The sequence below is a fragment of the Symsagittifera roscoffensis genome, chromosome 4, assembly GCF_963678635.1.
Source record: "Symsagittifera roscoffensis chromosome 4, txSymRosc1.1, whole genome shotgun sequence".
Lineage (NCBI taxonomy): Eukaryota > Metazoa > Xenacoelomorpha > Acoela > Convolutidae > Symsagittifera > Symsagittifera roscoffensis.
Window position 1 is genome coordinate 12,841,305 of NC_087065.1, and position 27,156 is coordinate 12,868,460.

Here is a 27,156-nt window from a genome sequence, read left to right on the forward strand (position 1 = left end):
GTGACAACCATCTGATCAAAATTTTTTCAACAGCAGCCATCAAAAAAATGGTGCGCGGTAAGTTTTTTGCTCAAAGAACTTCACAGGAGCTCAAAAAAAAACAAATCGTTCTTGTGGATGCAAAAGACACTTTTTTTATAGATAAATAAGCAATACAAAATTTCAAAGACAATTAAAATTTGATGGTTGGTGCTATGTTTTTTTCAATTACAGCGGGATGCTTAATGATTAAATTACCCAATAACAGCAACAAAATTTCATGGTCTCCTTTGGTCCCAGTTTTGCACTTGTAATATTAAACAATTAAGACAACTTCCACTCTATATGATTATTTTAAATGAGCATAATTTGAGTGTCATGCATAAGGCTATATTATATGGAAACTTGTCTGATCAGCGCAACTTCAAACATGATAATTTATCACAGTTCGCCATTATACACTAGCAATCTTCAGAACTACTGTTGCCACAATCGACAGATCACTCTAGAAAACCAGTGGTTGCTACACAAAACCGAGTCTAGCCATGGCACATAGTTTCTGTAGATCTGTGAGTTTGAGAAAGAGATCTATACTCTGATGGGAGGCGTAGAGGTTCTGGGAGACATATCTGAGGAAGGTGAGGAGCTCACAGACTGCGGCTATCCGATTGCGCACCATCTTACACACCACATAGGACGACTGAGGTGAACATTCAACATCTAACACAATCACCTTCAACAGAACAGAAACCATTTAGAGAGAATATGAATAATTGGCGTCAAAGCACGTCAAAATGCATCGCTTTTTATCTATCTTCATATATTGAAGCGAAGATTAGGACCCCCGACCAATTTGATTGAAAAGCTACAGATTTCCAAAAATTTCAGTAATAAACTACATACTCCCACAGAGAAATTTTCCGCTTCATTTGAAACTTAGCAAATAAACATTTTGACAAAAAAGAGAAAGCCAACAGGTTGAAAACTGCCTTCCATACCTCAAAAAACAGTCTCCCAATGAATTCAAAGGTAGGGCTAGAAAATTGATTAAAAAGGAAAATCAAGTGATGTATTACAATAGGTGGCAAAAACAACGAATTTAACTCAGGTGAGCAAAAAAGCTGGTCCCCACCGGGGTTTAAACACGGGTCCAATGGCTTTCAGGCAGATGTTTTATCCACTATACCACGCGAATTACAGACTAGTGAGCATAGTGTCTAACACATTAAACTCGAGGTCCGGAGGTTCAGGGTTTGATTCCCGCTGCGAACATTTTTTGTTTTTTTTGAAGACAGAATTGTGGAAAATTGTCTCCGACCTACTGCTACCTAGAGACTATAAGTATAACGCACTAGCCAGTCAGCCACGCACGCTTTAAAATTCGCAAACACTAGCCATAAGTAAAGCAAAGAACATATGCTATGAAATTTCCAATGCTAGAGATCGTCATTATAGCAGTGCGACCAAATAATTAAAAACACTTTCAACTACCAATGAACAATTTTATTTTCGAGTCAGATTAGAAAAAAAGAAGGTTCGTACTAATACACTAAATGCTGGCTAGTGTAATGACAAAAAATTGAAACGACAAAAATAAATTAGGTGTGAAAAATGAGGTGCAATAAGCCGACGTAGTGACCAACCGAAAACTCATATAAAATCTTTGCGGCGGTCAGAGTTTGGTCAAAGCCATTAAAAGTCGTGATCGTGCTGATCACTATTTACTCGGCGATCACTGTTCGGTTCAAGCCATTACATAACAGGTCTTTTTGATTTTTAGACGCAATAACCTGTATACCCAATTACCGGTCTCCGAACTCAGACAGACTCTATAAATTTTATACTCTGTATGCTCAATTTCCGCTACCCGAATTCAGACAAAAATTATAAATTTTACACGGAGGCGAAGCTGCACTTCGCAAGCAAATGTGAGAAAACGGCGAAAATTAATTTCTTTTGAAAAATATGAATATTGGTAAGTGCTGAAATCGAACACTCGACCTGCAAATATCGAACCTCACGTCTTTGCATGAGACCCATGGCTGCTTAAAACGACCACTTAAGCCGATGCAATAGATGCTATTAAAATTCCAATGCTATACAGCAAAAGTACTACCAAATGACCACTTTTATTTTTAAATTAGGTACGAAAAACTGGCTTTGTTATATAACATTACCCTCGCCAGCTCTCTTGTGCAATAATTATCCAATTTTACATTCTTTTTATGCCTATTCTTATTTAGCTTACAGATTCTCGAGTTGGAAACAGACAAAATTTACAGATATTTCTACTTGCCTTGAAATTGCATATTCTTGCCGTGCCTGACAATTGACAGTGCAATGATTTGGGTGATGCGTCATCGCTACTACTGCTTGGCTGAGCTATACTCTCAATCACTAGCCGATTGGCCTCGCACGAACTTAGAATTTGGTCCCGAATATCACTTTGACAGAAACTTAGGCACGGTTTTAAATCATTATCTAGAATTTGACAGTAAAAATTGGCTTTGCGTAAAAACTGAGGATCTTCACGCCAGACAAGAAAGTCATGGAACATTTTTGTGTCCAATTTTTCAAACTCCGCGTATTTGTCTACAATTTCAAGTGAGTTTTGGCTATTTGATACACCTAGTGATAAAAGCTTTGTCTCTTCGAAAGATTTCTTTGGTGCTTGATTTCTGTTGGTCTTAATTGAATCCAGACTCTGATTGCGACTTAGTCTCTGAGATAGTTTGAACCTGGTCGAAAATGACTTGAGTACTTTTATTTCTTCCTGTAGTAATGAGACTGCAAGTTGACTTTCCTTCGCTCTCTTTTCCGCCATGAATCTCTCCTTATTCGCTTCACTCACCATCCGATTGGCCTCTTCGAACAGACACGAAGTGAGTTCGGCCAACTCGGCACTGATTGTATCACGCAATCTAAACACACACACACTGCTCATGACACTCACCCATTTCTAAAAAAACTGACAGTCTTAAGGATCCATATTTTGCTCAATGAGAATAAGAATTTTGGATCTTGTTAATCCAACCCCCACCAAACCACAATTTTAATCTACAATACAATATCCTAAATGTGTTATTGAACTTTCTAGACAAATTTATTCATTTCAAGCTAATGTCACTGTGTCGCTAAAGCTAATCCCAACGTGTGTTTCTTTATACACCATATTTAATCAGATTTTTAAAAATTCTGTTGCCTTTTCTGTACATTATAATGCCTATTAGTGTTTTGTAACATCCCTAATGGGTGAATTGAAATCTTTTTCTTTCTCTTTCTTTCAAAAGCTTCAAAATCTATCCGAGCCTATCGCAATCTACTCACTCGGACATTTTCTGCATCTCTCCATTTCTGGAATTGAGCTGCTCCTGAGTACTCAGCAACATCTCCCTCAACTTCTCCTCCCCACAGCTCTTCAGATTGGTGATGTTCTTCAGCAGCACTTGTGCATTCTCAACCTCACACTCCATGTCCACTTTGGAACACTCAAAGATTGAACAATTTGGCCCCCTGTTTGGTCCCTTTTGGCAGCTTGAGTTCTGTAGTAAATAACAAAACATCAGATTGTTCGGCATTACTGGCTATAAGTTCTCTTGATTTTGATAAGATACGAAAGCTGTTTTGAAATCTGAATTTCACACGTTTCATTGAAATCTGATAAGAAACAAAAGTTTTTTTTAACCTATCATTAAAACGCGAGTGCACGAGTTCAATTGACGTTAGTGGAAAACAAAAGTTTCTTTGAAATCTGAAAAAGTCCATCCAAGACCAAAAGGGATTCTAGCCGCTATGCATGTTTCATTCGCAGCAGAGAAAGACGAAAGTCTTAAAGTAATAATATCTTTTTTAATATCTTTACTCAGGGTCTCATTAAATTCCCTCAAATTATCGTTATCTTGTTTCATTAAAGCCGTTTTTGTAATATATATCTTCATTCCCGATTAATTTTTGGTCAACTTTCATGTTATTCGCACGGTATGGTCACTTTAGGTCTACCTTTAATTTATTCCTTGAATGCTGCTCTGATAGAATGTATATCCGCTTTAAGGCCTGCGAACAAAAATCAGTTCTGACTTCAGTCGTGTTATTCCCCATCATCTAGCTGCTGATGTCTTCAACTTACTTCGCTGTCAGGGAACTTTCGCTTATTTAATCAGCAGGCTCAGCTTTAGGCTCAGTATTAGTTCAGACAAAAAGAAAAACAGAAATAATGGCCGCCTTAGGCTCTCCAGAACAACATATTCGGGCAAAAGAAAACAGATGTACAGTGGCCGCTTAAGGCTCTGCAGAAAAAAAACTCACTCAAATCATTATCGAGAATGTGGCCGCTTTCGGCTTTTCTCACTACACTTTCGAATCCAAGAAGAGGGTGAAAAACTAATGATGAAGATGAAAAAGCCAGACACAGCTAATTGAACGTGTCATCTTTGGTCTTGGATGGACTAAGAAGCCAGACACCTCTAAGATTGCCCGTGGATTCGGGACATTCAAGATTTGGCAACCGTAGACTGCTGACTTGTCTGCAGAAACAAACTGCCGAATCCAATGTCGGAGAACAAAGAAGGTGATGGGATCCCAGAGCGCTCTCGCTCGGGAACACCACTCTCCTCCGACGAACCATCCGTTACAAATGACGGAAGGAAAAATCATCACTGGTTCTCCGCCGCGATAGGCGGTATTTGTTTGACCGAGGAAAAATGTTCTGCACATCTGTTAAATTTGGCCCTCAAGTCATATGCCCAATATGAAACCTCACCTTATCCGAAAAACAAGAAATAGGAGTCAGGTTTTCTAACGGAGGCTGGGTTTCGCAACGATGTACAAACATCAAGTACTAAAAATTGGAACAGACTTTCAATGCAACAGATGTAGTTGCTAGACAACAATAGCAGATCAACACGAGAACAACTACAAAAACGAAAAAAGAAATTACGCAAACGCACGAGGCACACATAAATCAGGAAAGGAAAGCTAAGGAAAGAGCTGAAGAAAAACCGCAGCCATAAAAACATGGAACCTTCAACGCATGTCCGTACGACTAAACATCAGAAAAAAGCTCTGCGAGTTTGTGTTTTTCTGCGTAAAAGAACACCACGTGGTCTTGGTCAGCAAAATTACAGAAGACGAAGAAAAAATATGACAGGCGAGCGTAAAGACTCAGCAGTAATCGTCCACTCGAAAAAATCCGCCATTAGTCTCTGCTGCGGATGAAAACAGAAATGTATTGACGAAGGTCAAAAGAAATGAAGAGACCGAATGACGACACTGACGGTGATGAAGATGAGACTTGTTACCAACCCCTCTGGGACCACGGCGAAACAGCTCGCGAAGTCTACAGAAGGGAACTGGAGGGACACATTGCCATCATTATTTTAAAAAAGTGGCTCATTATTGGGGGAGATCACAATAGCCTTATGGGCATAGCAGAAGCCGAAGAGACTAGAAGACCTTATGGTATGAGGCAGATAGACGAAACTGAGACGGATGTTCTAAAATGGTGCCAGGAATAGGGCCTCTGCTGAGCGGTTTCATTCTTTCGAATGAATCATATAGGAACGTGGTTCCACCGCAGATACAAACAGTGGTACGATCTGGACGGTTTGTTCCTGAAAAAACATGGAAGACTAGTGTCAAATGACATCACGACCATCGCCGAGGACTTTCTCTTAGACTACGGCCCAAAGCAAATTACCTTGAGTATCAAGAAAACTAAAGTCATCACAGGACACTACAGATCGCCAAAAACCAACACAGACAGACTAAATGATGAAAATATCAAAAAAGGAGTTCATCAGAAAAACAAGAGAACAAATTGAGTCTCTCTAAAGGGTAACATGGGAGCACAGCACCAAACGTGTTGTCGCCATCGCCGAAGAAACTTGCGGGAAACAGAAAAAGAGCAGCAGCCTGCCATGGATGGCAGAAAGAGAACGAATGCCAAACGTTCAGAGACACGATTTCCGCAGCGGTGCAAAACAGCAGACATACGAGAAAATAGTGGCTTTCAGACATCAGAAGATTATATTTCGGCACGCGATGAAGTTAAACACCAGAGAAAGAGTTTCAACCGGGCCAGAAGATGCAGGGAAAAAGCATGCTGTTTCTGCAACCAGATATGAACAATGCCATGTAGAGATCGATGAAGTTCTCTCCTGGATTACTAATCAAAGTGGGGGGCGATCAGCGCTTCGAGCAGGCAGCTGAGACACTTTAAAGTGAGATCACGATCGAGGAAATCATAGAGGCGTGGTCAGACATGAACGATGGAGCCCCCGGAAAAGATAAAATAACAATCAAATTGATCAAAAACTTCCATGCAACAATCGAATTTGAATTAGCCAGAAAAATCCAGAAAATGGCAGAGTCACATCCGGATGAATTGGAAAACATCCTAAATGAGGGGGTGGTCATCCCCCTGTTCAAAGATATGGGAAACTAAAGAGGTATCTGTCTTCTGACTATGGGATCGAGAATACTGGCTAGCGTAATGGCCTCTCGTCTGAGAGACCGGAGCGAAATTTAAGGACTGCTCGATGACAAACATCACGGTTTTAGACTTGGATGGTCAACGGCAGAGGCTGCCCAAGTATTAATCAGGATAAACGAAGAAATCAAAATCCTGGATCCCTTCACGGAGAACAATCGACCAAAAGCAGTTTTAATAGATATCAAAAAGCGTATCCCTGGATCAACAAGGGTTCCTATGGAACATCCTCAAGAAATCAAGTGTAAAACCGGAAACGCTCAAAATACTGCAAGGTCTTCATGAAGTGACAAGTTGAAGCCGCTCCCATGACTAAGAGAAGGTTGTAACACCTCCCGTCCTACTCAATATTTACCATAGTACCGCGATGAGAATAGGTACAGAGAGACGAATACAACAAAACAACTTTCCCCGAGAAACGAATGGCAATGGACTCCAGGCTGCTCTCCTTCCCCACAAGATCTGAAGCGAACCAGTGGGAGTACCGCAACAATATAAAAAACTATCACCGATATTTTCTTTGGTGACCACACTACTCTGATCGGAACAGAACAAGAACCAGGAAACGGGAAAGACATTGTTAACGACAGTCTAGCGAAGTTCGAAGAAAGGTGTCATCGCAGTAAAGAGGAACACCTTTTTTGGAGAGCAGAACATTAGAATGAATGTTAGGCTCACACTGCGACCGCGAGGTCGATACAAAGAAAAGAAGAAAAGACGGGACCGCATGCAAAAGGCCATCTTTACTGTACAAAAAAAAACTAAAACACCCGAATTTATCCAGACCAACCCAAGCTAAAATCATAGAAGCTGCAGCCCTTTTAGTCTGTGCCTTAAGACCATTGAACAGGAGAAATTGAGTACCTACAGAAGGAAATAAATAAAAACACATCTGAAGCTCAAAAAAACAGCCACTTCCATTAGAGATGCAAGAACAAAAACCGATATTGTTGGTGAGAGCAATAAACTTAAAGTGGACAGTTTACACTTGAAGATAGAAAAAAGAAGCCTCATACGGATTGGTCGCATCCTTCGAATAGACACCTCAAGGATGACAAAACAAGTCGTCTTAGGACGGCCAGCGTCTATATGCACTCTTGTCAGAAAAATAATAGTTTGATTTATTTCATCTTTTCTATAAATCCATAGCATAGTGGTTAACTGAGACTTGGAAACGAGGGATACGGGGTTTGATTCTATCGTAACTCTTGATAATTTATAGACATAATAGTTATAACTGACTGTGAGTTGAATCCCTGAAAGCAAAGGAATCACGGTTGTAGGGAAGAGAGAGAAGACTGTCAAGGATGAAAAAAGCCCGGGGAAAAACAATTTTACAATTATGCGTTTTTTCATTTACTACGCATTCCAATTTTGTTCTATCACGGTTCTTTTGTTTATTGGTTAAGTTTTGACTTGGTGTCCTGAGACGAGCGTTCAAATTATGATTGTTTTTTATTTTAATTTTCTTTGTTTTATTTTAATATATTAAATGATTATTTTCAAATTAAATATTAGTTTGCAGGAATTTCACAGGGCAGACCTAGAGCGAATCAAAATATCACAAATCAAGTCGCTAAATATATATTAGCTTGTCGTTATTGTTCCGACTTTCGATACGAAAGTAACGCAATATTTGTGCTCGGGGTGGGTTTTTTTTTCTTCAGACAAATTTCGACTTTTTAACTTGCCATTTTTGACGAAATTTTTAAAATATCATTCGAAAGGTATTGTTATCTTGAGCCTAAATTTGAAAAGATATTTCACCTGTGATCATTTTTCGTAATTATGGGGGTTTAAAGATTGCCATTTTGGCCAATTTGGGACAATTAACGCGCGATATATTTCGCGCTATTAACGCGTAAGCGGAGATTTAATCCGTCTTAGAAATCGTTCCAAATTGGTTCAAAGAAGCTTATTTGCCATAATTGATTTGTTACAATGAGCGAAATCTATTCTTTAGTACTTTATATGGCGTGTGGGGGGATGATTTCATAAAAAAAACTTCAAATTTTAGAATTTGTTTTTTATTTTATTACATTTAATTTTTTAATGTTACTACTGCTCCATAAACCTTAAAAGGCAGTCGGAACTTTCAGGGCTTCGCCCTGATACGAGCAGTCTTGTTTATTTTATATATCAAGTTAAATGGCTTTCAAGGAATGCTCTTGTTCTGCGTTCCTTGAAAGTCGGAAAATAAGTCTGAGTCAAGGATAATAACTCTATAATTATTATAGACAATACAAAGGTACAGTTGGCTGCCACTCGCAAAAAATCTCGGGTCGCATATACTTTGCTTTCACAAAATAAAACAAGCATATCTTAACAATGTGCGGTTTAAAAAAAAACATAGCCAACAGAAAGTTTGAAAAGAGTCAATCAAGGCAAGTTAACAGAAAAAACACTGACTTGCTTTTTTTGAAAAATGTTAACTTCCAAATTTCCAAGAAAAAAAATGTCGCTTTAAAATTCTTTGAAATTTTTAGAATAATTAAGGATTCACACTTTTTTGATAAAATTAACCCAATCTGAGAAAATGGATCAATAAGTAAACTTTTTATTTCGCTGGGAAATCTGAAAATTAAACTCCACTTTCGAAACGAGAAGGGACCGTAACATTTTTGCTGTTCGATAAGGGAGTTTGCCTTTCTTTTAATTATAAAAAGCACTGAGCTTAAAACGAACTCACAAGTCAAACCGCGAAAAATCAAAACTGAGCGAGATTGAGAACAATTTCCTGAAAAAAAATCATCAAAGACTACGTTCATTACTCTTAAAAATGATCAACGTTTCCTCCCACATACAATCTCTCTCTCTCTCTGGAGATTGTGCGCATGGCTAGAATTTCAAGGAGAGCCGAATTTCTCCAATCACAGCCAACTAACCGTTGGAAATGTGTCAATGAAACCCAAAATAAGATAGACTGACTTTTTTCAGTATTTTTTGAACATTCGAAAAATTGTTTTTCTGAAGGCAATCTGAATTTATTCGGCGAAAAAATCAAAGCTTTAGAGAATAATCTGGCAAAAAATAAGCAGACAAACAATAAATGACAATTCAAGTTTTCTCAGATAATTCAATCTCCATAGATATTAAAAAAACATGGTCCAATCGGGACTCAAACCCCAGATCTTAGGTTACCAGGCACGCACTTGGAAAAATAATTTCTTGGAGCCATTTTTTGCTACTTAGGTTGAGGAAAAAAGTTCTCGTACAATTACACTCGATTCTGTAAATAGAATGGGTACTTGATATGCAGAAATGATCAAAATGTATTTTGTTAACCGAAAACGCAGATTTGAGAAAAAAAAATCTTTACAAAAAGTACAAATTGAAAAAGGTTTCAAACTAATAATGCTTGTCATCGCTCGTCGCGAGCATAAAAATTGCATGCGTAATTATTCGAAGCACTTTAATGACAAAAAATGTTTTGAATCAAGAAAAAAATTTTGTTTGCATAAATGTTTATTTAAAATATTCTTAAATATAACTAAAGAATGTTTTTAAAAAGTCACTCATAAATTTAGAAAAAAGCTGAGTCTTCAAAAAGAGTCGGGCTACGGTAAATAAGCCAGGTACCGGCCGGATTCGAACCACAAACCTTGTTATTCTCAAGCAGGTGTGTTACCTCTATGCGAGATGCGCTGAAAGGTTGATTGAATATGAGTTCGTTCTGAAGGAAAATGAAACGCGTTTACATTTTCACAGGCGGTAACAAAGTTATTACGCGAAAAAAGTCTATCACCCGGTTGCAACACTTTTGCTAATTGCAAGGATAATAATAATTTAACAACAATAATAGTGATAATAAAAGCGTTTTAGCACCTGCACTCTGCAAAAGACAAGTGCTAACGGTTTAGGGGTTTTCTTCAAGGAACAATGAATTTGTAGTTTCTTCTGGAAGTCAAAAAGCGAATTTTATCGGGGCAAGCGGAAGAGAATTCCGTACCTTGGGACCAGCGATTGAGAAAGATCGCATTTTAAACGCAATAAGACACCTCATCAAATCATTGGAGTCACAATCAATCTGAATCCTCGCGTTTCAGCGTACTCGTTTTATGAATAAGACGTTCGGATATTGAGACGCGCTCGGACTGAAGATCTTTATACATCAGGGACAGAATTTTGAACTTGACCCGACTTTCAATACGTAACCAATGCAGAGTTTCAAAAACCTGGTTTGAAATGACTATGACAAGGGAGCATCAAGATAAGTTTGCTGTACTTGATTGAACACTAGTTTTATTAAATCGCTTCTGAAGATAGCATTGTACAAACTTATACAATAATCGAGTCTCGAGAGAACAACTCGCCTTTTATTGGGTGGGGATTCAAGTGCCAATAAAACAAACAAACCAATATGATATTACAAAATAGCAATCATCCGCCCAGGGGGAAAAGCTCACTTAGTTCATATAAGGGCCTTTCACCTGGGCCTTAAACACATCACCTGAAAGCTCCTTGAGTTCTAATGACTGACTCTTTTTGACTTCAAAATAGCTACTTCAATTTGAGAAAACTGGTTCTAAATTACTTTATGCCGCAGGGAAATATAAAAGCCGAAACCCAATTCTGAAAAAAATTGAAAAGTTGACAAACTACAACTGCAAAAACTTCATGGTTGTATAGGATGAAATCCATAAATCGCATTAAAAACAATTGAAAATCATTTATCGAACGGCAACAAATTTGGGTCGAAATCATAAAAAAATGTATTTCAAACACATTTTCCCTTGTAATTACGAAATATAAGAGACTAAGCCGATATAACATAAGCTGAAATTGTTCAAATATTTAAAAAAAAAACTAAAACAATGCGAAAAAAATTTCCCAAAATCACAAGCAAAATGGTAAAATTACAAATAATTGAACTTTCAACTATAGTGAAAAATTGTTTAAATTGAGAAAAAACCATGTTTTAGAAAGTAAACCAATAAAAACCGTACCAGATGAAAAAATGGCGTTTAAAAAACGGAAAAGAACCGACAGAAACGAGGACAAAAACCACAAACCCAAGAAAAAAATTCAAGAATTTTTTGAAAAATAAATACAAGCTGAAACAGGATTCATCTAATTACTACTTAAATAATGATAATTTTATTCAATTTTTCAAAGAATTGAGCATGTGAGAATTGATGTTTACCATTTCCACTAAATTTACCAGTCTGTGAACAAAATTATTTACGGGAAAAAGTCTAGTATACGATTGCAATACCCTTGTTTATCGCAAGGGTAAAGAACCCCTGAATTATAAAATAGAGCTTAGATAAATAATGGCTTTTAAAAAAAGAACAAAAAACCATACGAACACAAAAATTGAGTTCATTATCTTTTTATTATTTTCACGAATAATTTTAACAATCGTGAATCTAAAAGCGCTCGAGGTGGAATCTTAGTGGTTTGCTGAACCACTGAAAAAATGAGGGCCGTATATCCTAAGCTAAAGCAAATAGTAATTGAATCGTTTATTTCAATTTCTGACATATGACTTTATTCTCCAACTTTAAAGAGACCACGTGAAACTGACGCTTTCACACTTTTAGTTGCACATAATTTACACAGGGCAAAGCAGAGCTTCGCACCACTTGTGATACAACACAATAAAAAAGCATAAGTCGAAAAATGAAAAATACTGAAAAAAAAAACTAGAGGAGCCAAAAAGCTCGCATGTATCGATGAAGGACATCTAGCGCCCCGCTAAAGCTGGAGGTACGTGTTTGACCTTTTCTGAATTCGCTATACTAATCCGGGACGAAATGCGCAATTTCAACAATTGGACTGTGCCCAAAGCCTTAGCTGTTTCTCTACTAAAACAAGTAAGAGATCAAATTTTTGATAAGTTGGAATTTTCCTAAAGACGTAACCTTTCTCTTACAAAAAAATTAGGAGAAGCCGCTTCTGCAGGAAAAATTCGCACAAGGGCTTTTATCGATTTAAATTTTCATCTCAGATTTGATAGGGTAGTTTTTAAGAAAACTCAGTTTTTTAAAAAGAAAAACGGTCACAGTTAAAAAACTTGACTTTCCGAATTCCGGAGCGTTTTCCTGCTGAAAGCAGGTCGTTTCTGGTAAAGACTAGAAGATTGCCAAAATTGGATTTCTGGATTGAACAATAAACCTGAGAATTGGTACGGTAGTTTTCGAGTAGTCAAAAAATTTCCAAAACACGAAAATTTCAAATCTTTCACTAGCAAATGGGCGTAGCAAATTATAAATATAAGCTTCCAACAACCTGTTGTTTCGATTAAACCTATGATATTAGATTTGGCAGAATAGTTATCGAGAAAAGTCCGAAAATCAACGCTTTTCGTTTAAAAAAAGTGGGCCTAGCAGCTAATGCTGAAGAGATTCACCCAACCTGTTATTTCTATTGAACCCAAACAACCAGGTTTGGCAGGGTATTTCTCGAGAAAAATCCTCAAGTTCCAAAATAACTTGTTTCAAAAAAAAAATTGGGCAAAAAAAAATTCAAAGGAGCTTCCAACAACACGTTTTTTGAATTGAACCCAAAATCTCAGAACATAGCCAACTGACAGTTGGAAAAGAGTAATGAATACAAGTAAAAAGAAAAAAACACTGACTTTGTTCAAAAAATCTCAACTTTTGAATTTCAAAGAAAAATTAGATGAATTTCAATTGGACCCAAAAAGTGCATATATACCTAAGTGCATTCATAAAAGCATTAAAATGTATGAATGCACATGTGTAGCTATTAGAGTATTTTAAGCCGTTTTCCTGAAAAAAAACTGGGCAAAACACCAAGACTTATATAAGAGTCTTCACTGAGTTCTTGACTCTTAATATGAGTGGGTCTTTTTGATATAATTCATAAAAGTTGAAAAAAAAAAGCAAAAAGTGACTTTTCCGGGGGCGATAACTTTTTGTCAAAAAAATGTGACTGACCGCCGCAAGAGGAGAGCTTCCCACTACCCGTTATCTCCATTGAACCTACATCAGATTTGGGAGGTTAGTTTTCGAGAAAAAAAAGGTTCAAAACACAGTAAAAAACAATCAAAAAATGACTTTTCCGAGGGCCATAATTTTATGTGTATAAAATTTTTGGGCGTAGCTGGTATGGAGGGGAGCTTTTCAAAACCGTTCTATTCAGTGAAACCAAAATCTCAGATTTGGTAGGTAAGGCTTTGAGAAAACGAAGAAAAAATCACACAACCGTCAAATATTCCCCCACAGACTTCCTTGAAGGCTGTAGACAAAGAAGTAAAGCAATAAGAGACCAGAGGAGTATGTAGGCACACAAAAATGTAGGCGGTCTTTCTATGGATACCCATTTTTTTTGAAAATCGGTTAAAGATTTTTTAAGCAAAACTAATTTTTTTGCAAAGTGATAAAATTTTACAAAGCGTCTAAAAAAAACAAATCCCAAACAGGAATTCTAGGCAAACATGCCAAGCAAGACATTTGAAACTCAAATTAGCAACTGAACAAAATTTACGAAGCTGAACCAAGGCCGACATCTTTGAGCAAGCAGACACCAAGTTGAGCGAAAACAAAAACAAAGTGATTTTGTACAAAAAAAAAAAACATTTTAAAGTTTCATGTCCCCCTGAAACTACTTAGTAATTAGTACCCACCCAGTAGTTAAAATTGAATTTTCATAAAATTGAGCGTGTCAGCATCATAAGTGATAGCATCATCAAGTGATTCAACTGAGTTTGTTAACCTAGTTTTTAACCCGAAACAAGTCTACATTCCGATTTGATAGCGCTTGCTAATCGCAAGCGTAACTATTTCATCGAAAATACCGTTTTGATGTTTTTTCCATAAAACTAACTTTTTGCTGTTTTTTTTTAATTTTATGATATTAACGTTTTGCTGTGCTTTTCTTTGAAACAAACGCTTTGTTTTTCAAAAATTTTACTCAACTAACATTTGGCTGTTTTTTTGTGGCTGAAGCTGTGTTTTTCTCGTTTACATCTGCATGTTCGTTCAGAGTGTTTAGTACTCGGTCTATGTCGAACCAGTTGCCATCACTTGCACATCTCCTGTGTGTCTTAATCACCGTATCCACCAACTCCGAGTTACCATTAATATTATCACTACTGCTAACTGCACTAATATCGGAAGACATCACCTGAACATTTGAACAAACATGATCAACCTGAAAACAAATCTATGATATCGGAGAACATCACCTGAACATTTGAATTAACATGATCAACCTGAAAACGTATCATTTCGGAAAAAGTGATAGAAAAAGTGATAGTAAAGTGATAGAAAAAGTGATAGTATCCATGCGAGGTTAAAAACCTTAAGGAAGAGTTGTTGTCTTTCATTCTCGGCTGTTTACCTAACTCGACGCTGAGCGACTGTTCGTGTAACCCCACGCTGAGCGACAACCCATCATTATCATCATCATCAATATTTGGATTTATCACCTTTTTTCGCACTCAGGGGTGGTTGCTTTTAACTTATTTCTGCGGCCCTAACCTGGGCCTGGCTGGAGTGTTATTCTTATTTAATCCTCGACCTTGATCTGCGCCTGAATTGGTAAATCTTGGGCCTTAATCTAGGCCTGATGTTTCGTGATGCTAGTTTCATTCTAGCTATTTAGTCTGATTGAAATCGTAAAAACACTTACTGAATCCTAACCTGAACCTGGTTACATTATAAAAACTCGAAATTTGCTCCCTTTTCGGCTCTCGTATATGAGACGGGTTAGGGTGGCGTCCATTTTCACATGTGTTTCCTGAGCCTGAACCGCCGATGGCTGAATTGTAGCACTCTTAGCTCTCGGGCGATATCCTTGTAGCAATCATTTCCTCTACTGATCGTTGCGTATTTTCCTTTTCTACTAACAAAGTCCATAATTCCAACATAGAAACCAATGAATTGTAGTGTAGGGCTCTGATTAAACAAAATATTTCATCAGAAACCACTAAGGTCTCATCAACGGTTTTGACAATTTATCGAAAAGATTGTTCGTGCCTCCCATAACTACAATGTTTTAAATATTCCTGAACTTCAGTTAAAGCATGACGTTTTCAGTGCGTATGGTGGCAATAGTGCCACCCAAGCACGAGATTGTGATAGTAATTCGCAAATAAATGAGAGAGGAACCAAATACGCAGTTCGGCCATCTCTTGGATCCCAGAGCTCGAAAATTTTGCGGTATAGACTTTGCTTGTTTGAAAAAAAAAACAATTTCGTTTGTGTTGTTTCAATTGAATCGACTCAATTCTTCGAGCTTGTCTGTTTTGCATTCTGTTCAGATCTGCAAACAAGTGTAGGTGATATGCAGGTCGGAAAATGTGAGTTTTAAGCCTCTGTCTACAGAAAGGATTATCTCGGATCTCACGTAGTTGAACTGGTAGGTTATTCCAATGACGCGGTCAGCTCACTTAAAATGCTGTTTCCAAAAGCAGCTTTGATTTCCTGGCAGCTATTTTGCAGTAATTAATTTAACGTGATGTCTGCTGATTGTTGAAGACTATAAGACTCTTCAAATTGCCCGGAACTGGTAAGCCGTAATTAATTTTTTATGTACAAATACTAGCAGACTGTACAAATACTTTCGACATGATTCAAATTTGGATTTACTAAAGATGAATCTATATGCTGCATTTTGAACACGCATTAATTTGACTGCATTTAATATAGTGATGCCATTCAAGATGAAACTGCAATAGTCAAGGCGGCTCAAGAATAAAATTTTTATCAAGAGTGTTCGGCTTTCGAGGTTAACGTTCATTTCAAATTAGTTGTAAAGTTGTCTTGATTGGAAGTAACAGGCACTGCATATTGAATTAATTTGTGATGAAAAAGATAGATAAGAGAAATTTTCACACCTAGTGATTTGAGTTCATCTATAAATTTCACTTCCCTTCCATTCAGCATTGGAGTTATAAGCTCAAAGCTATTTCCCTTAGATTTTGCCATGAGAACTTCCGTCTTGTCAGGTTGATTTTGAGCTTCAATTCGCTAAAAGCGCCGACAACTTTAGAGACTGTATTTTGAATTCATTCTGTAATATGTTCGGAGGACGACAATTTATCAAAGCTTATATACAACAATGTGTCATCCGCGTATAGCTGATACTCCAAATTTAAAGATTTTTGGAAGTCTCCTATGGGCGTTATGGGTGCGTTCAACAGTGCCGAAGTACTGGTTACATGTCAGTATTTAGACAGCCGCGTATTCATACTGGTCAGTATTTAGACAAATACTGTTTCAACCAATCAGAATCGAGACAAAGAAGAAATTAATAAATAATTATTATTTATTTTGGATTATTTATGTTTTTTCTCGATTCTGATTGGTTGAAACAGTATTTGTCTAAATACTGACCAGTATGAATACGCGGCTGTCTAAATACTGGCCGCACTCCCGAAGTACTACAGTCCCGAAAAAGGCGGAAAAATTTCAGAATAATTTAAACGCATTTTCTAAAGAGCGGCAAATTACTGACGGTAATTAACAAAGCAAATCACTCCAATTTTGGCGCCAAAATGTCTTAAGTGGCAAATTTTCTCGCTCAAAATTTTAAAGTGCTTTCACTTGAGATTGTAATTGTTAGCTTCAAATTCTTTCTGATTGCCGCACGTATAGAGAGTTGCAAAAAGTTCGGACAGACAGAATTAATTAAAAAGAGCAAGTGTCTAGACATCAACGGAAACTAAAACTGAAATAAACAAATTGTGGAAAGTTCATAAAGCAGAGTTACGGGATCTACTTAACAATCTACCTTTCAAGAAAGGGGAGGAGATCGTTACTAAGGTTACTTGCAGCAAACTGTCGACCAATCAGAATGCAGCAAAGTCCGAATTTACATACAATGCTCTTGTGCGAAATTACTGTTTTTACTTACAGGGGTGGAGATTCTTCAGTAGATACAATAGGGGGATTGTTAAGTAGATCCGAGTTCCGCTCAAAACCTATAACCACGGCGGGCAATTGCATCCGAAGCGTCGAAATGTTTTATAGTAAAATCTGGATGCTCATAGCAGTATTTAAAAATTAGGCTAGCATAATCATCGGATAATTGACAATCTCGCAATTTGAATTTGGTCTGACAAAAAATTCAAGGTTGTTCGGCTTCAGATTTTGCATGTAAAAAAGCATCGAAAAGCACTGATTGCTCATTTTATTTAATTCTGTCTGTCCGAACTTTTTGCTACTAATTATAAATTGATCGCTTCAAATTTTTTCTTATTGCCGCACGCAAATTGATCGCTTCAAATTCTTTCTTTTTGCCTCACGTAAATTGATCGCTTCAAATTCTTTCTTATTGCCGCTCGTAAAATGATCGCTTTAATTTCTTATTGCCGCACGTAAATTGATCGCTTTAATTTCTTATTGCCGCACGTAAATTGATCGCTGTAATTTCTTTTTTCCGCACATAAAATGTTCAAATTTTTTCCTTCAAAAAGGGCTGGTTCGCAAAATTTAGAAATTGCTGGCTATCGTTATAGAAAAAACAAAACAACAAAAACTAAAATTTTTTACATTTGTGTAGAGAAAAAATGTCAGGCAACAACCGCCCTTGATATTAATTTGAGCAAAATTACTAATTGTCCAGCTATTCACAACCATCCCGCGGTCGATGATTACATAAAATCTGCGGAAATTTGCCAAAAAATTTTGTCAGCTGTCGAAAATGAGCCCCCAGAAATTATGTCCGAAATTTATGAAGATGTGGTGACGAAAATGACGAAAATCTCGTACCAAATTTCCGGAATATTCGAAATTCTTTGTAGTTTCATCGCCGAAAACAGCTACCTGGGATACCGCAAACAGTGTCAGATATAATTTTTTCCAATTCATGGGGCAAAACCTTATCCGGAAAAAAGTTTCTTCTCGAAAAAAAGCGTAGATTTTGGGGCAGTTGTCATGGCAACCAGATTTTTTTTGAAAATCTAGCGAATTGCGATACAGTTTTAGCCGATGGAACTTTCAAAACAGCGCCAGATCCATTTACTCAGATTTAAACGGTTTTTGGTTTATTTGAAAACCAAAAAATTCGCAAAATAATTCGACGATTGTTTACATTGCCTTATTTGCCTATCGGATTGGTCAGAACAAACTACACGCGAATCAAGTACGATCGGAAAAATCTTATTTTGATCGGAATTTACAACGGAATTTCAAATTTTTTTGAGTATTTCGAAAAAACTTGGCTCAATGGACAATATCCACTAAAAATGTGGAACTTGTTTGAAAGACCAGCTTCACTCACCACCACAAACAGTTGTGAAAATTGGCTGAATATCTGGAACAAAAAAATGGGCGATTTCATCCAAATTTTTGGGTTTTAATCCGAAAACTGAAACGGAAAGAAAAAATGTCGAAACTGGCCTTGAAATCATTTCAGAATGGAGATATTCCACGGAAAGCTAAGAAAAAAGACAGAAGAAAAAGGGAGCAAATAGCGGCATTGAAGCGATCATATGCATCGAGAAATCGAAACATTGAAAACTATTGGAAAACTTTGTGTATTATCTGTTATAAACGATAATTCAAGCTTTCCGAAGTGTTTTTTAATTTTTCGGCCCTGTTGAACAAAAAAAAATTTTCGGCACTGTTGAACTAGTTTTTCATTTTCGGCACTGTTGAACTAATTTTTTTCCGGCACTGTTTTACTTCGGCACTGTTGTACTTCGGCACTGTTGTACTGCCCCGGCGTTATATAAATTATGAAAAAAATTCGGGAAGCGTAACAGGGCGCTGAGAGACTTCGCGTAACCCGATGATGATTACTCAAAAGCTCATTGATAAGCTCGCATTAATTTAGTTACTTTAACTTCTCGGCAATTGTTTACAAAAAGAGGTTCCATATTTTGCCTTCTTTGGCGATGAAAAAAGTTTTCTTTGTTCGCTCAGTCAACCCGCTCTCCTGATGCAAATAAAACATGGTTGAAAACTTTTAACTAATAAGAACTTTTGAAACCATACAACTGTAAAGACACTAAAAAACGCAAGTTTTAAAGTTTTGCCTTAGGCTGGGCGGAGCGTGATTTAAATATTCCAATGAATCATTTTTGTCAGAATAAGTAGGCGGCAGAGACTTCAACAAAAGGCAACTTAATCGGCTTTTTGATCACCTGTCCTGATTAAAGCTAGCGAATTAAGTCAAAACAGACAAGTCAAAAATTCACTGTCAATCGCTTTTGAGGCTACTTGATTGGTTCAAATTTCATTACAATAAAAGCATTTTATCTTGTTCACAACAACAGAGCCCCCGACAAGGTGCATAGCACATTTAAAAGCATTTGTTCGTCCATCCTTTATATGGGACCACTTGATTGGTAGTTTCCCTTATAATTCGAAGTCTCATTCGTCCATTTTAAAAGCACTGCTTTTTTCTGCATGCTTCAAATTGAATTTCGATCGTTAACAGCATCAACGGGTTAAGCAGCTCTACAGAAGATTTTCTGCATTAAATAGCGGAATCGGAGCTAATTAAAGCTGAACTAACTTCCTGGTCACACTACTTATTATGATACTTACTCAATAATCTTAGTACCTTAATCTGTCCTCTCAAAAAATATGATCGCGGGATCCTTTTGTTGTGCTTTCATATTAATTCTGGTTTCCCAGTTCAATAAAGTTGCAACGGATTCGAACTTTTCATATCAAACGGAAAACCATCTGCACGAGTCTCTTATGGAACACTACGACAGGTATGTGATTCCTAATTAAACCCACGATTAGACTCTATTGAGCATCAAGGACAAAGCACAATTAAATCCTAGGTGATTAGGCGCATTTTAGAAATAAATTGTCCGGAAAATTCAATCTTCGGAAACAGGATAAAATATCTAAAATCTATTTCTCAAATTGCCACAAATTTGTTCTGAAAAACTATGCGCTCTGCAAATTGAAGAATCAAATGTACTGAATCAATTTAAACTGGGAATCACTCTGTTCTAGACGTGTACGTCCGGTTCGCAATGTCTCGGACACGGTGACCTTGACCTTCGGGGCTGCCCTGTACCAGCTTGTGAGTTTCAACAGCAAGATGGAGACTGTCACTCTTCTCATGTGGCAGCGACTCTACTGGGTTGACGAGATGCTCAGTTGGGAACCGGAAGACAATGATGACATCACTAACCTACGCTTCATGCAGGGTAAGATGCAATTAGATCCAAATAGGTCTAAGACTAGCTTGTTTCAGGCAAAAAGCTAAATACAAACGAGTAGATGACAGTCGCTGTGTGGCTGTTCATAAAGTTATCCCATCACTCACATTTGTCAAATTAACGATATTGTCTACTCAATTTTTGGCGCGACAGGCGCTAACAGAAGAGGTACGTATGTCAGGTCATAATGTTTTGACCATGCAGTGGATAAATCGCAGTATTCAGTTTGTTTGCAAAAATCAAGTCACGCGATAACGAATCATGCATCAGTTGCAGCGGTTTTAGTCGTAACTCTCGCAGCAGTTGAAAAACTTCTAAGACGTTTCTGTACAATTTCGCGAAAAATGGGCTCGAAGTTTTCGCTTTAAAGAGAGACTAAAAAATTATTGTTTTTATATTTGAACACAGGCAAAAAACACGGCAGTGAAGCTGCACTTAGCAAACAAACAAGCAAGAAAATGGTGAAAAGAGCTTGTCCTTGAAATGCAAAGACTTCAATACTCTTTGCATTTCAAGAACAATTTATGGTTGACACTTACCCAATTTGATACGAATGTATCAATAAATTATTTTTTATTCCGCTGAGAAATCTCAAATTTATTAACACTTTTGAAACTTGAAGTCGTTGCCCTTTTTACGTCATTTCATTTCCGCTTTCGTAATAGAAAAGCGCAATTCACCCTCCTTCAAGCAACAAATACGAAAAAAATCATCACTATCTATATAAGTGTCTTCGCTACGTTCAAAATCACATACAAAATTATGGGATTCCCCAACAGACCTCAAGAAATCAGTCGCTTGCTTAAGCATCTGGCCTTGCTATACAAAAAGCCGTTTTCGAGACAAAAAAAAACAGATCTATCGATAAGGCTAGTTTCGAAACAAAAACAAGCCAAGACAAAAGAATGTAAAACTAGAATCGAAAGAAAAGTTATTAAGCGGTAACAAAGCCGGAAATACCTTGGCAGAAACCCTTTACACCAAAATTTTTTCAAAATATTATCATGTCCCCCACACCCTCAAACCCACTCCACATACACAGGCACACACACACACGCACAAACAAACTTTCTTTACGCGGCAAATGAAACAATATGCGACCACTATGCCTATATGAAACTGGCCGAAACTTATCAAGCCAAAAAAAAATAAAAAAGCCAACAAAAAAACAAGACTTAAAAAATGTTAGTAAGTACCCCTCAACCTCAAAACAGATATACAGCTCGTAAAACGACGCAATATAAGGCGACTAAGCCGATGTTGTATATGCCAAAATCTATAAAGCCGAAAAGGGGAAAAGAAAAAACAAAAAAATTTTAAGACGAATAAGAAATTATGAAGTCCCCCTCGTCCTCAAAACACAGACACGCACACACGAACTTTTTTCGCCCATCGAAAGGCGCAATATGCGGCCATTAAACAGAAATAACATAGGACGAAACATATTAAGCCGGAAAAAAGAAAAAACAAAAGCCGAAAAATGTTGTCATGTAAATCTTGAATAATAATTTCTATTAAGATTTTTAGCATTTTGTGCGATCCAGGTGAGCATGAAAAATATGTTTCCCTTGAAACTAGTCGAAATCAGGCCACTAAGCCTATATAAAATAGGCCGAAGTCTATTGAGCAGAAAAAAGGACAGAAAAAAATCGAAATTAAATTTTGAAAAGGACGGATATTTAAAAATAACAAACGTACCATGCTTAAAAATTGCAACCAAGAAAAGTAGGATGTGCAATGAAGACGAAGAGATGAAGGAGTCCAGAAGTGAGTCTTGTGGACAAAGTTGTTTACGAGTAAAAAGTCTAGTACCCATTTGCAATACCCTTGCAAGGGTAAAAAATCCAAGTCGTATTAAAAGACAGGGTTCGCTTGAATAAAAATTAGGCTAAGAGTACTTGAGTAGGTGCCCGTTTAATACGGAAAAAATTAGACATATAACAAAGCTTAACGAAATAATATGAAGATGGAAATTTGAATAATATGAAGCCCCCCAAGCACAAAGTCACTCGCATCGTTATTTGTTTTCTCCTTTTAAAAACGAAATATCGGCAATTTAGCTGTTATAACATACAACAAACACTTTATACGCTAAAAAGAAAAAAAGTTCCGACTGGGGTTCGAACAATCAGTATAGAGCGGACAAGTCTACTGTTCACCTGACAAGTGCATGTCTACTGTTCACGGACAAGTGCATGTTACACCTTGACAGATCATTAAATTGATGCAGTAACAAGCAAGTTGGAAACAAACTTTCTCACCGTGCGAATTCCAGCTAATCTGACGAAAACTTAAAATCCGATTGCAACAACATTACAGTTAGTTAATAAGGTTGTATATTCCTTCTGGGAGATATGATTCATAACCATTGCTCCCATCCAATACCAGAAAAAAAACATCAAAGTTTGGTATAATCGAGAAACTGGTTACAAATTGATTTTTAATTCAAAAATTTTAACCTCGGCGAACAGGCCCTTCCCAAGCACAAGCATCAAAAACACAAAACGAGCTCTTAAAATACAAAACTAAGCCAGTGCAATACCATGCGACTGTGGGAGATCGAATCCACGTTCAGATACAATTCTAATGAACATTTTAGGGACGCTTTGGATTCCTGATATTCATCCATACAACGATATTGGCCTCTTCGATGCAAACAAGTTCCTAGAATCGATCCCATTAACAGTCGATCACATGGGGTTAGTAGGATGGTACAGACCAGTCTCTTTCGAGACAACATGCTCGCTTGATGTCACGACATTCCCATACGACAGCCAAGAGTGTGTGATTACAATTGGGTCCTGGCAGTACGATTACAGCGAAGTGCAGATCAGATGCGAACAACCTACTTTGGATATATCCGGTTATTCTTCACACAGTCTATGGGAACTCAAAGGTGTTTATAATTTGATCTTCAAGACAATGCTCAGTCAGTTAAAAAAAAAACAATTTAGAAGAGCAAAAAGTTTAACTTCAAGCTAACTTTGACGCCATACATTATTTTTTGTTCCTTTTAAAGATTATTTTAATATGCGCTAGCGTTTTTCTACAATTCAGGGACATCGTGCCATGAAGACACAGTAACTGGTCACACGAAAAACCCGAAGTTATACAGTGTCATACAAATCGCCGTGAAGTTTGACAGATTGAGCTCGTTCTATGTGAGGAATCTGATTCTTCCAAACGCGCTTCTGCTAGCATTGAGCAGCTTGACATTCTTCCTTCCCGGAGAGTCAGGCGATAGGATTGCATTCGGAGCAACTGTGACATTGGCTCTTTGTGTTAATCTTGTCATTGTTATCGACTTCATACCAGAGACTTCAAAAACGTTTCCAAATCTTTGCAACTACTACCTTGCAAGTATTTTCTGCTCGGGATTTTCGCTGTTACTAGCTACAATTTCTCTGAATACACACGTGTGGTTACTTCATCGGAGGAATAAAGCAACGAATGAAAGCATTATGGAGTTAGCAAATATGGCAACAGTCGCTTCAGCTCAGCAGTTCAATTTACAGCCCAAGAAAAAGCAGGCTAATGGCGACGTCTCAAATCACAGACAAAGGCACTCTACAATGTTCTTTCAGTCAATCAGAAAAATTGACTTAACTTTGGGCATGCTATATCTGACTGGAACTTCGATTTACAGCTTCCTATTTATCAATTTAACGAGGGGCTAATAAGTCAATTGAAAAGATGAAATTCAAGAATAAATCAAACTGATAGTTAAAAAACGAAAAGTCTCAATGAAACTCGAAAAACGAGGTGTACTAGCAGTATAGGCTTTAGGACAATTGTTGCAGGTTCCACAAAAGCATAGTACTTGCCATGTGCATGAGATATTCTCGTTGAATTTTTCACGGAAGAACGTTAAATATAGCTTGGTGATTGTAATCTTGTCACGAGAAAAAAAAACAAGTATCAAAGCTTGAACGTTTTTGTCAATTAAGACATCATCAAAACAACTGAAGGAAAAAACAACAAACCTCGTAAACAATAAAAAAAATCACATAAACTCAGAGAATAAAAAAACACACAATTTGAGTTAACATAAAACGTTATAACAACAAATTTTGTCGATTACCCTATCTGTTTTTACATTCCCCTTTTACACTCCTCGGTGTTTTTGAAACAAGTTCAAGAAAAAAGTATGATCTTAAACCTCGTTTAAATTCAAGTCTTTCATGGTTGACACTCATTAATTCTTTTATGATTGAGAACACTCAACATGTAGATCTTATTCCGCTAGGAAACCTACAAACAACTTTTTTGTTGTTGTTGGAGAGCGTAATTTAACTTCGTTTTAGCAAATGAAATTGATTTAAACTTCTTAACACATATAAGCCAGACAATTCAAGCAATCCGCTGAGTAAAACAAAATGAAAACTCCATGTATCGGAAAAAAAGAAACACTTTGTTTGCCAGTAGAAAATATTTCAAATCTGCATCGAAAATATTTTTAAATCTATATCTTCCCTGAACTGCTCCCGTGGGTGAATTCCTGCTATCACTCTTATCCTGTCCTGTGCCACACATTGGGCACTCTACTGTCAGCAGCAGGCGTAAAGCAAGGTGACCCCCTGGGCCCCCTCCTGTTCGCGGTAGCCCTACACAAACTCGTCATCAGAATCGATTCTCAGGAGTGCCTTCTAGCCAACCTCTGGTACTTGTACGAGTCTAGAGGTGAAAGTCAGCAAATGCGAAGTGTACTGCAGACTCGACAAATCAATGTTCCCCGAATATATCATAAAATACAATACCCCCAACAAGGAAAAAAACTTAATTATAAAAGGGGCCCTTCCGTTTAAGTACGGTCGTGCACAAGCTGGATATGGCCCATACCAGCATTATAGAAATACGTCAGTAAACAATATTGCAGGAATTAAGTCAAGACAGCATTTAATGCATTGTCATAAAAGGTATTTACTTCAACCGTCCCTCCTCTATAAGAGCACTAATTAACTCGTGCCCCCAACATGGAGGTCCTGGGCGCTCCGATTGGAAGCGATGATTTCTGCCATGAACTCACAGCGTCAAAGGTCATGGGGGCATGGTTCCAAGTGAAAACGCGACGACTAGGAAACACACGATTGACAAAGAAGACGCAAGCCAGGAGAATGGAGGCCACAGTGGAGAGTACCTTAATGTATAACTGCCATGCGAGATCATGGAGAGTGGGAGAAATAAACAAGCTTCACAAAACCATGGACAAATGCTACCGGTACATATGAAGTTCAAAAAACAAACCTCCCTTGAAGGAAATGCAGGAAAAAAACACAAAAATGCGTGGAATGTCAGAAATGAGCTGAATATCAAGTCAGTTAGAATAAAAATAGAAAAGAGAAGCCTAGAAAGAATTTGACATGTGGCAAGGATGCCTGAAAGTAGAATGACAAAGAAAGTAGTATTTGGATGGACGAAGATGACAGAAAAAGTAGAGAGGAACTTGAAAAGAACAAGAAATACGCCTAGATATTGGATCAAAATGACGAAAGAAGCTGGATGGGACCAAATAAGTCTAGAGCACCAAATAAAGGACAGAACTCAGGAGCATGGTAAAAGAAAGAATAAAACATATAGAAGACTGGGAAACGAACCAAGAAAATGGAGGAAGAAGAGTAACGAGCCCAATACAACGAACGCAGTACGAAAAAGATGAGGCGTGCATTTGCCGAGTCTACGGCGAGAAATGTTAAAACAGGGCTGGCATGTCAAGAATGCACACAGAAAGTATCAACTACAATTGCCACAACTGCGATAGAGCATTCAAACAGTCAGCAACTCTGATGAATCATCTTACAGTATGTGTAGGAGGACAATTTACAACAAAACACCGACCCGAATACAAAACTTGTGGTGGATGCAACAAAAGAGTACCCAAAACTAACTTCGCTAGACACAAGAGATGCTGTAAAGGATCCAGGCTAACCTCATGAAGGTGGACGCCGAAGAAAGAAGACGAATCGGTCTCCATTGAAATCAACGATCAATCCAAAGAGCAAGCTCGTCTGTACCTGAGGAACGGAGGACTAGGGCTCCGTTCACTAAGAACACAAGCAGCCGCTGCCTACATATCATAAGTTGCAGCAGCCAACGCACATGCCGACACTGACATCAGTGTAGTTGATTACAACAGCCACGTTGCCGACGCTGACCAACTGACTCAAGACATCGCCCGTAGAGCCAAACAACAATATTCTCATTCTTCCGCGACAGGAGAAAACATTTTCAGACTCTTGTTTGAGCATGTCTCTCTTGCATCTGAAAAAATTTGACTTATGGAAACCTCGGCGTGCTTTAGTCAGGGCTACGTCTGGGTCTTGAAGCTGAATAAGTGCAAACCTTAGCAAGCTGAAGTTGGGTCTCTCAGTTTTCGCGCCGGGTAAAGAATTTTCTATGTGTCCCGACAAAGTGCTGGACCCATCAGGGCACCACGCCTTCACGTGCCGGCGAGGCCCGGAAGTCATCTCAAGACACAACATACTGCGAAACACAATCTTCGACAGCGCACGCATGGGGATGCTGAACCCAGCGCTTGAGCAGGGGGCCAGTCTGGACGAAGCAGGAAGCCCCACAAGGCCCGCCGATGATCTCATCC

At 37.8% G+C, this 27,156-nt stretch overlaps 3 protein-coding genes across 3 annotated transcripts in view; 1 reads left to right on the forward strand and 2 right to left on the reverse strand.

The window, feature by feature from the left end:
- The window catches only part of LOC134843633 (tyrosine--tRNA ligase, cytoplasmic-like), a 248,665-nt gene that overhangs the window by 24,549 nt on the left and 196,960 nt on the right, over positions 1 to 27,156 (reverse strand). The gene's annotated exons all lie outside the window — the stretch shown is intronic.
- LOC134844746 (rab-3A-interacting protein-like) lies at positions 503 to 15,291 on the reverse strand. The gene is made up of 5 exons (XM_063861560.1): positions 15,283 to 15,291; positions 14,354 to 14,557; positions 3,307 to 3,521; positions 2,276 to 2,900; positions 503 to 712 (listed from the first exon to the last, which is right to left on the reverse strand). Exons 1-5 carry the CDS (start codon positions 15,289 to 15,291, stop codon positions 503 to 505), a joined length of 1,263 nt encoding a protein of 420 aa, XP_063717630.1.
- On the forward strand, positions 19,440 to 24,277 carry LOC134844022 (neuronal acetylcholine receptor subunit alpha-5-like). Its single transcript, XM_063860476.1, has 4 exons — positions 19,440 to 20,102; positions 20,353 to 20,549; positions 23,161 to 23,457; positions 23,619 to 24,277. Exons 1-4 carry the CDS (start codon positions 19,969 to 19,971, stop codon positions 24,236 to 24,238), a joined length of 1,248 nt encoding a protein of 415 aa, XP_063716546.1. The 5' UTR covers positions 19,440 to 19,968; the 3' UTR covers positions 24,239 to 24,277.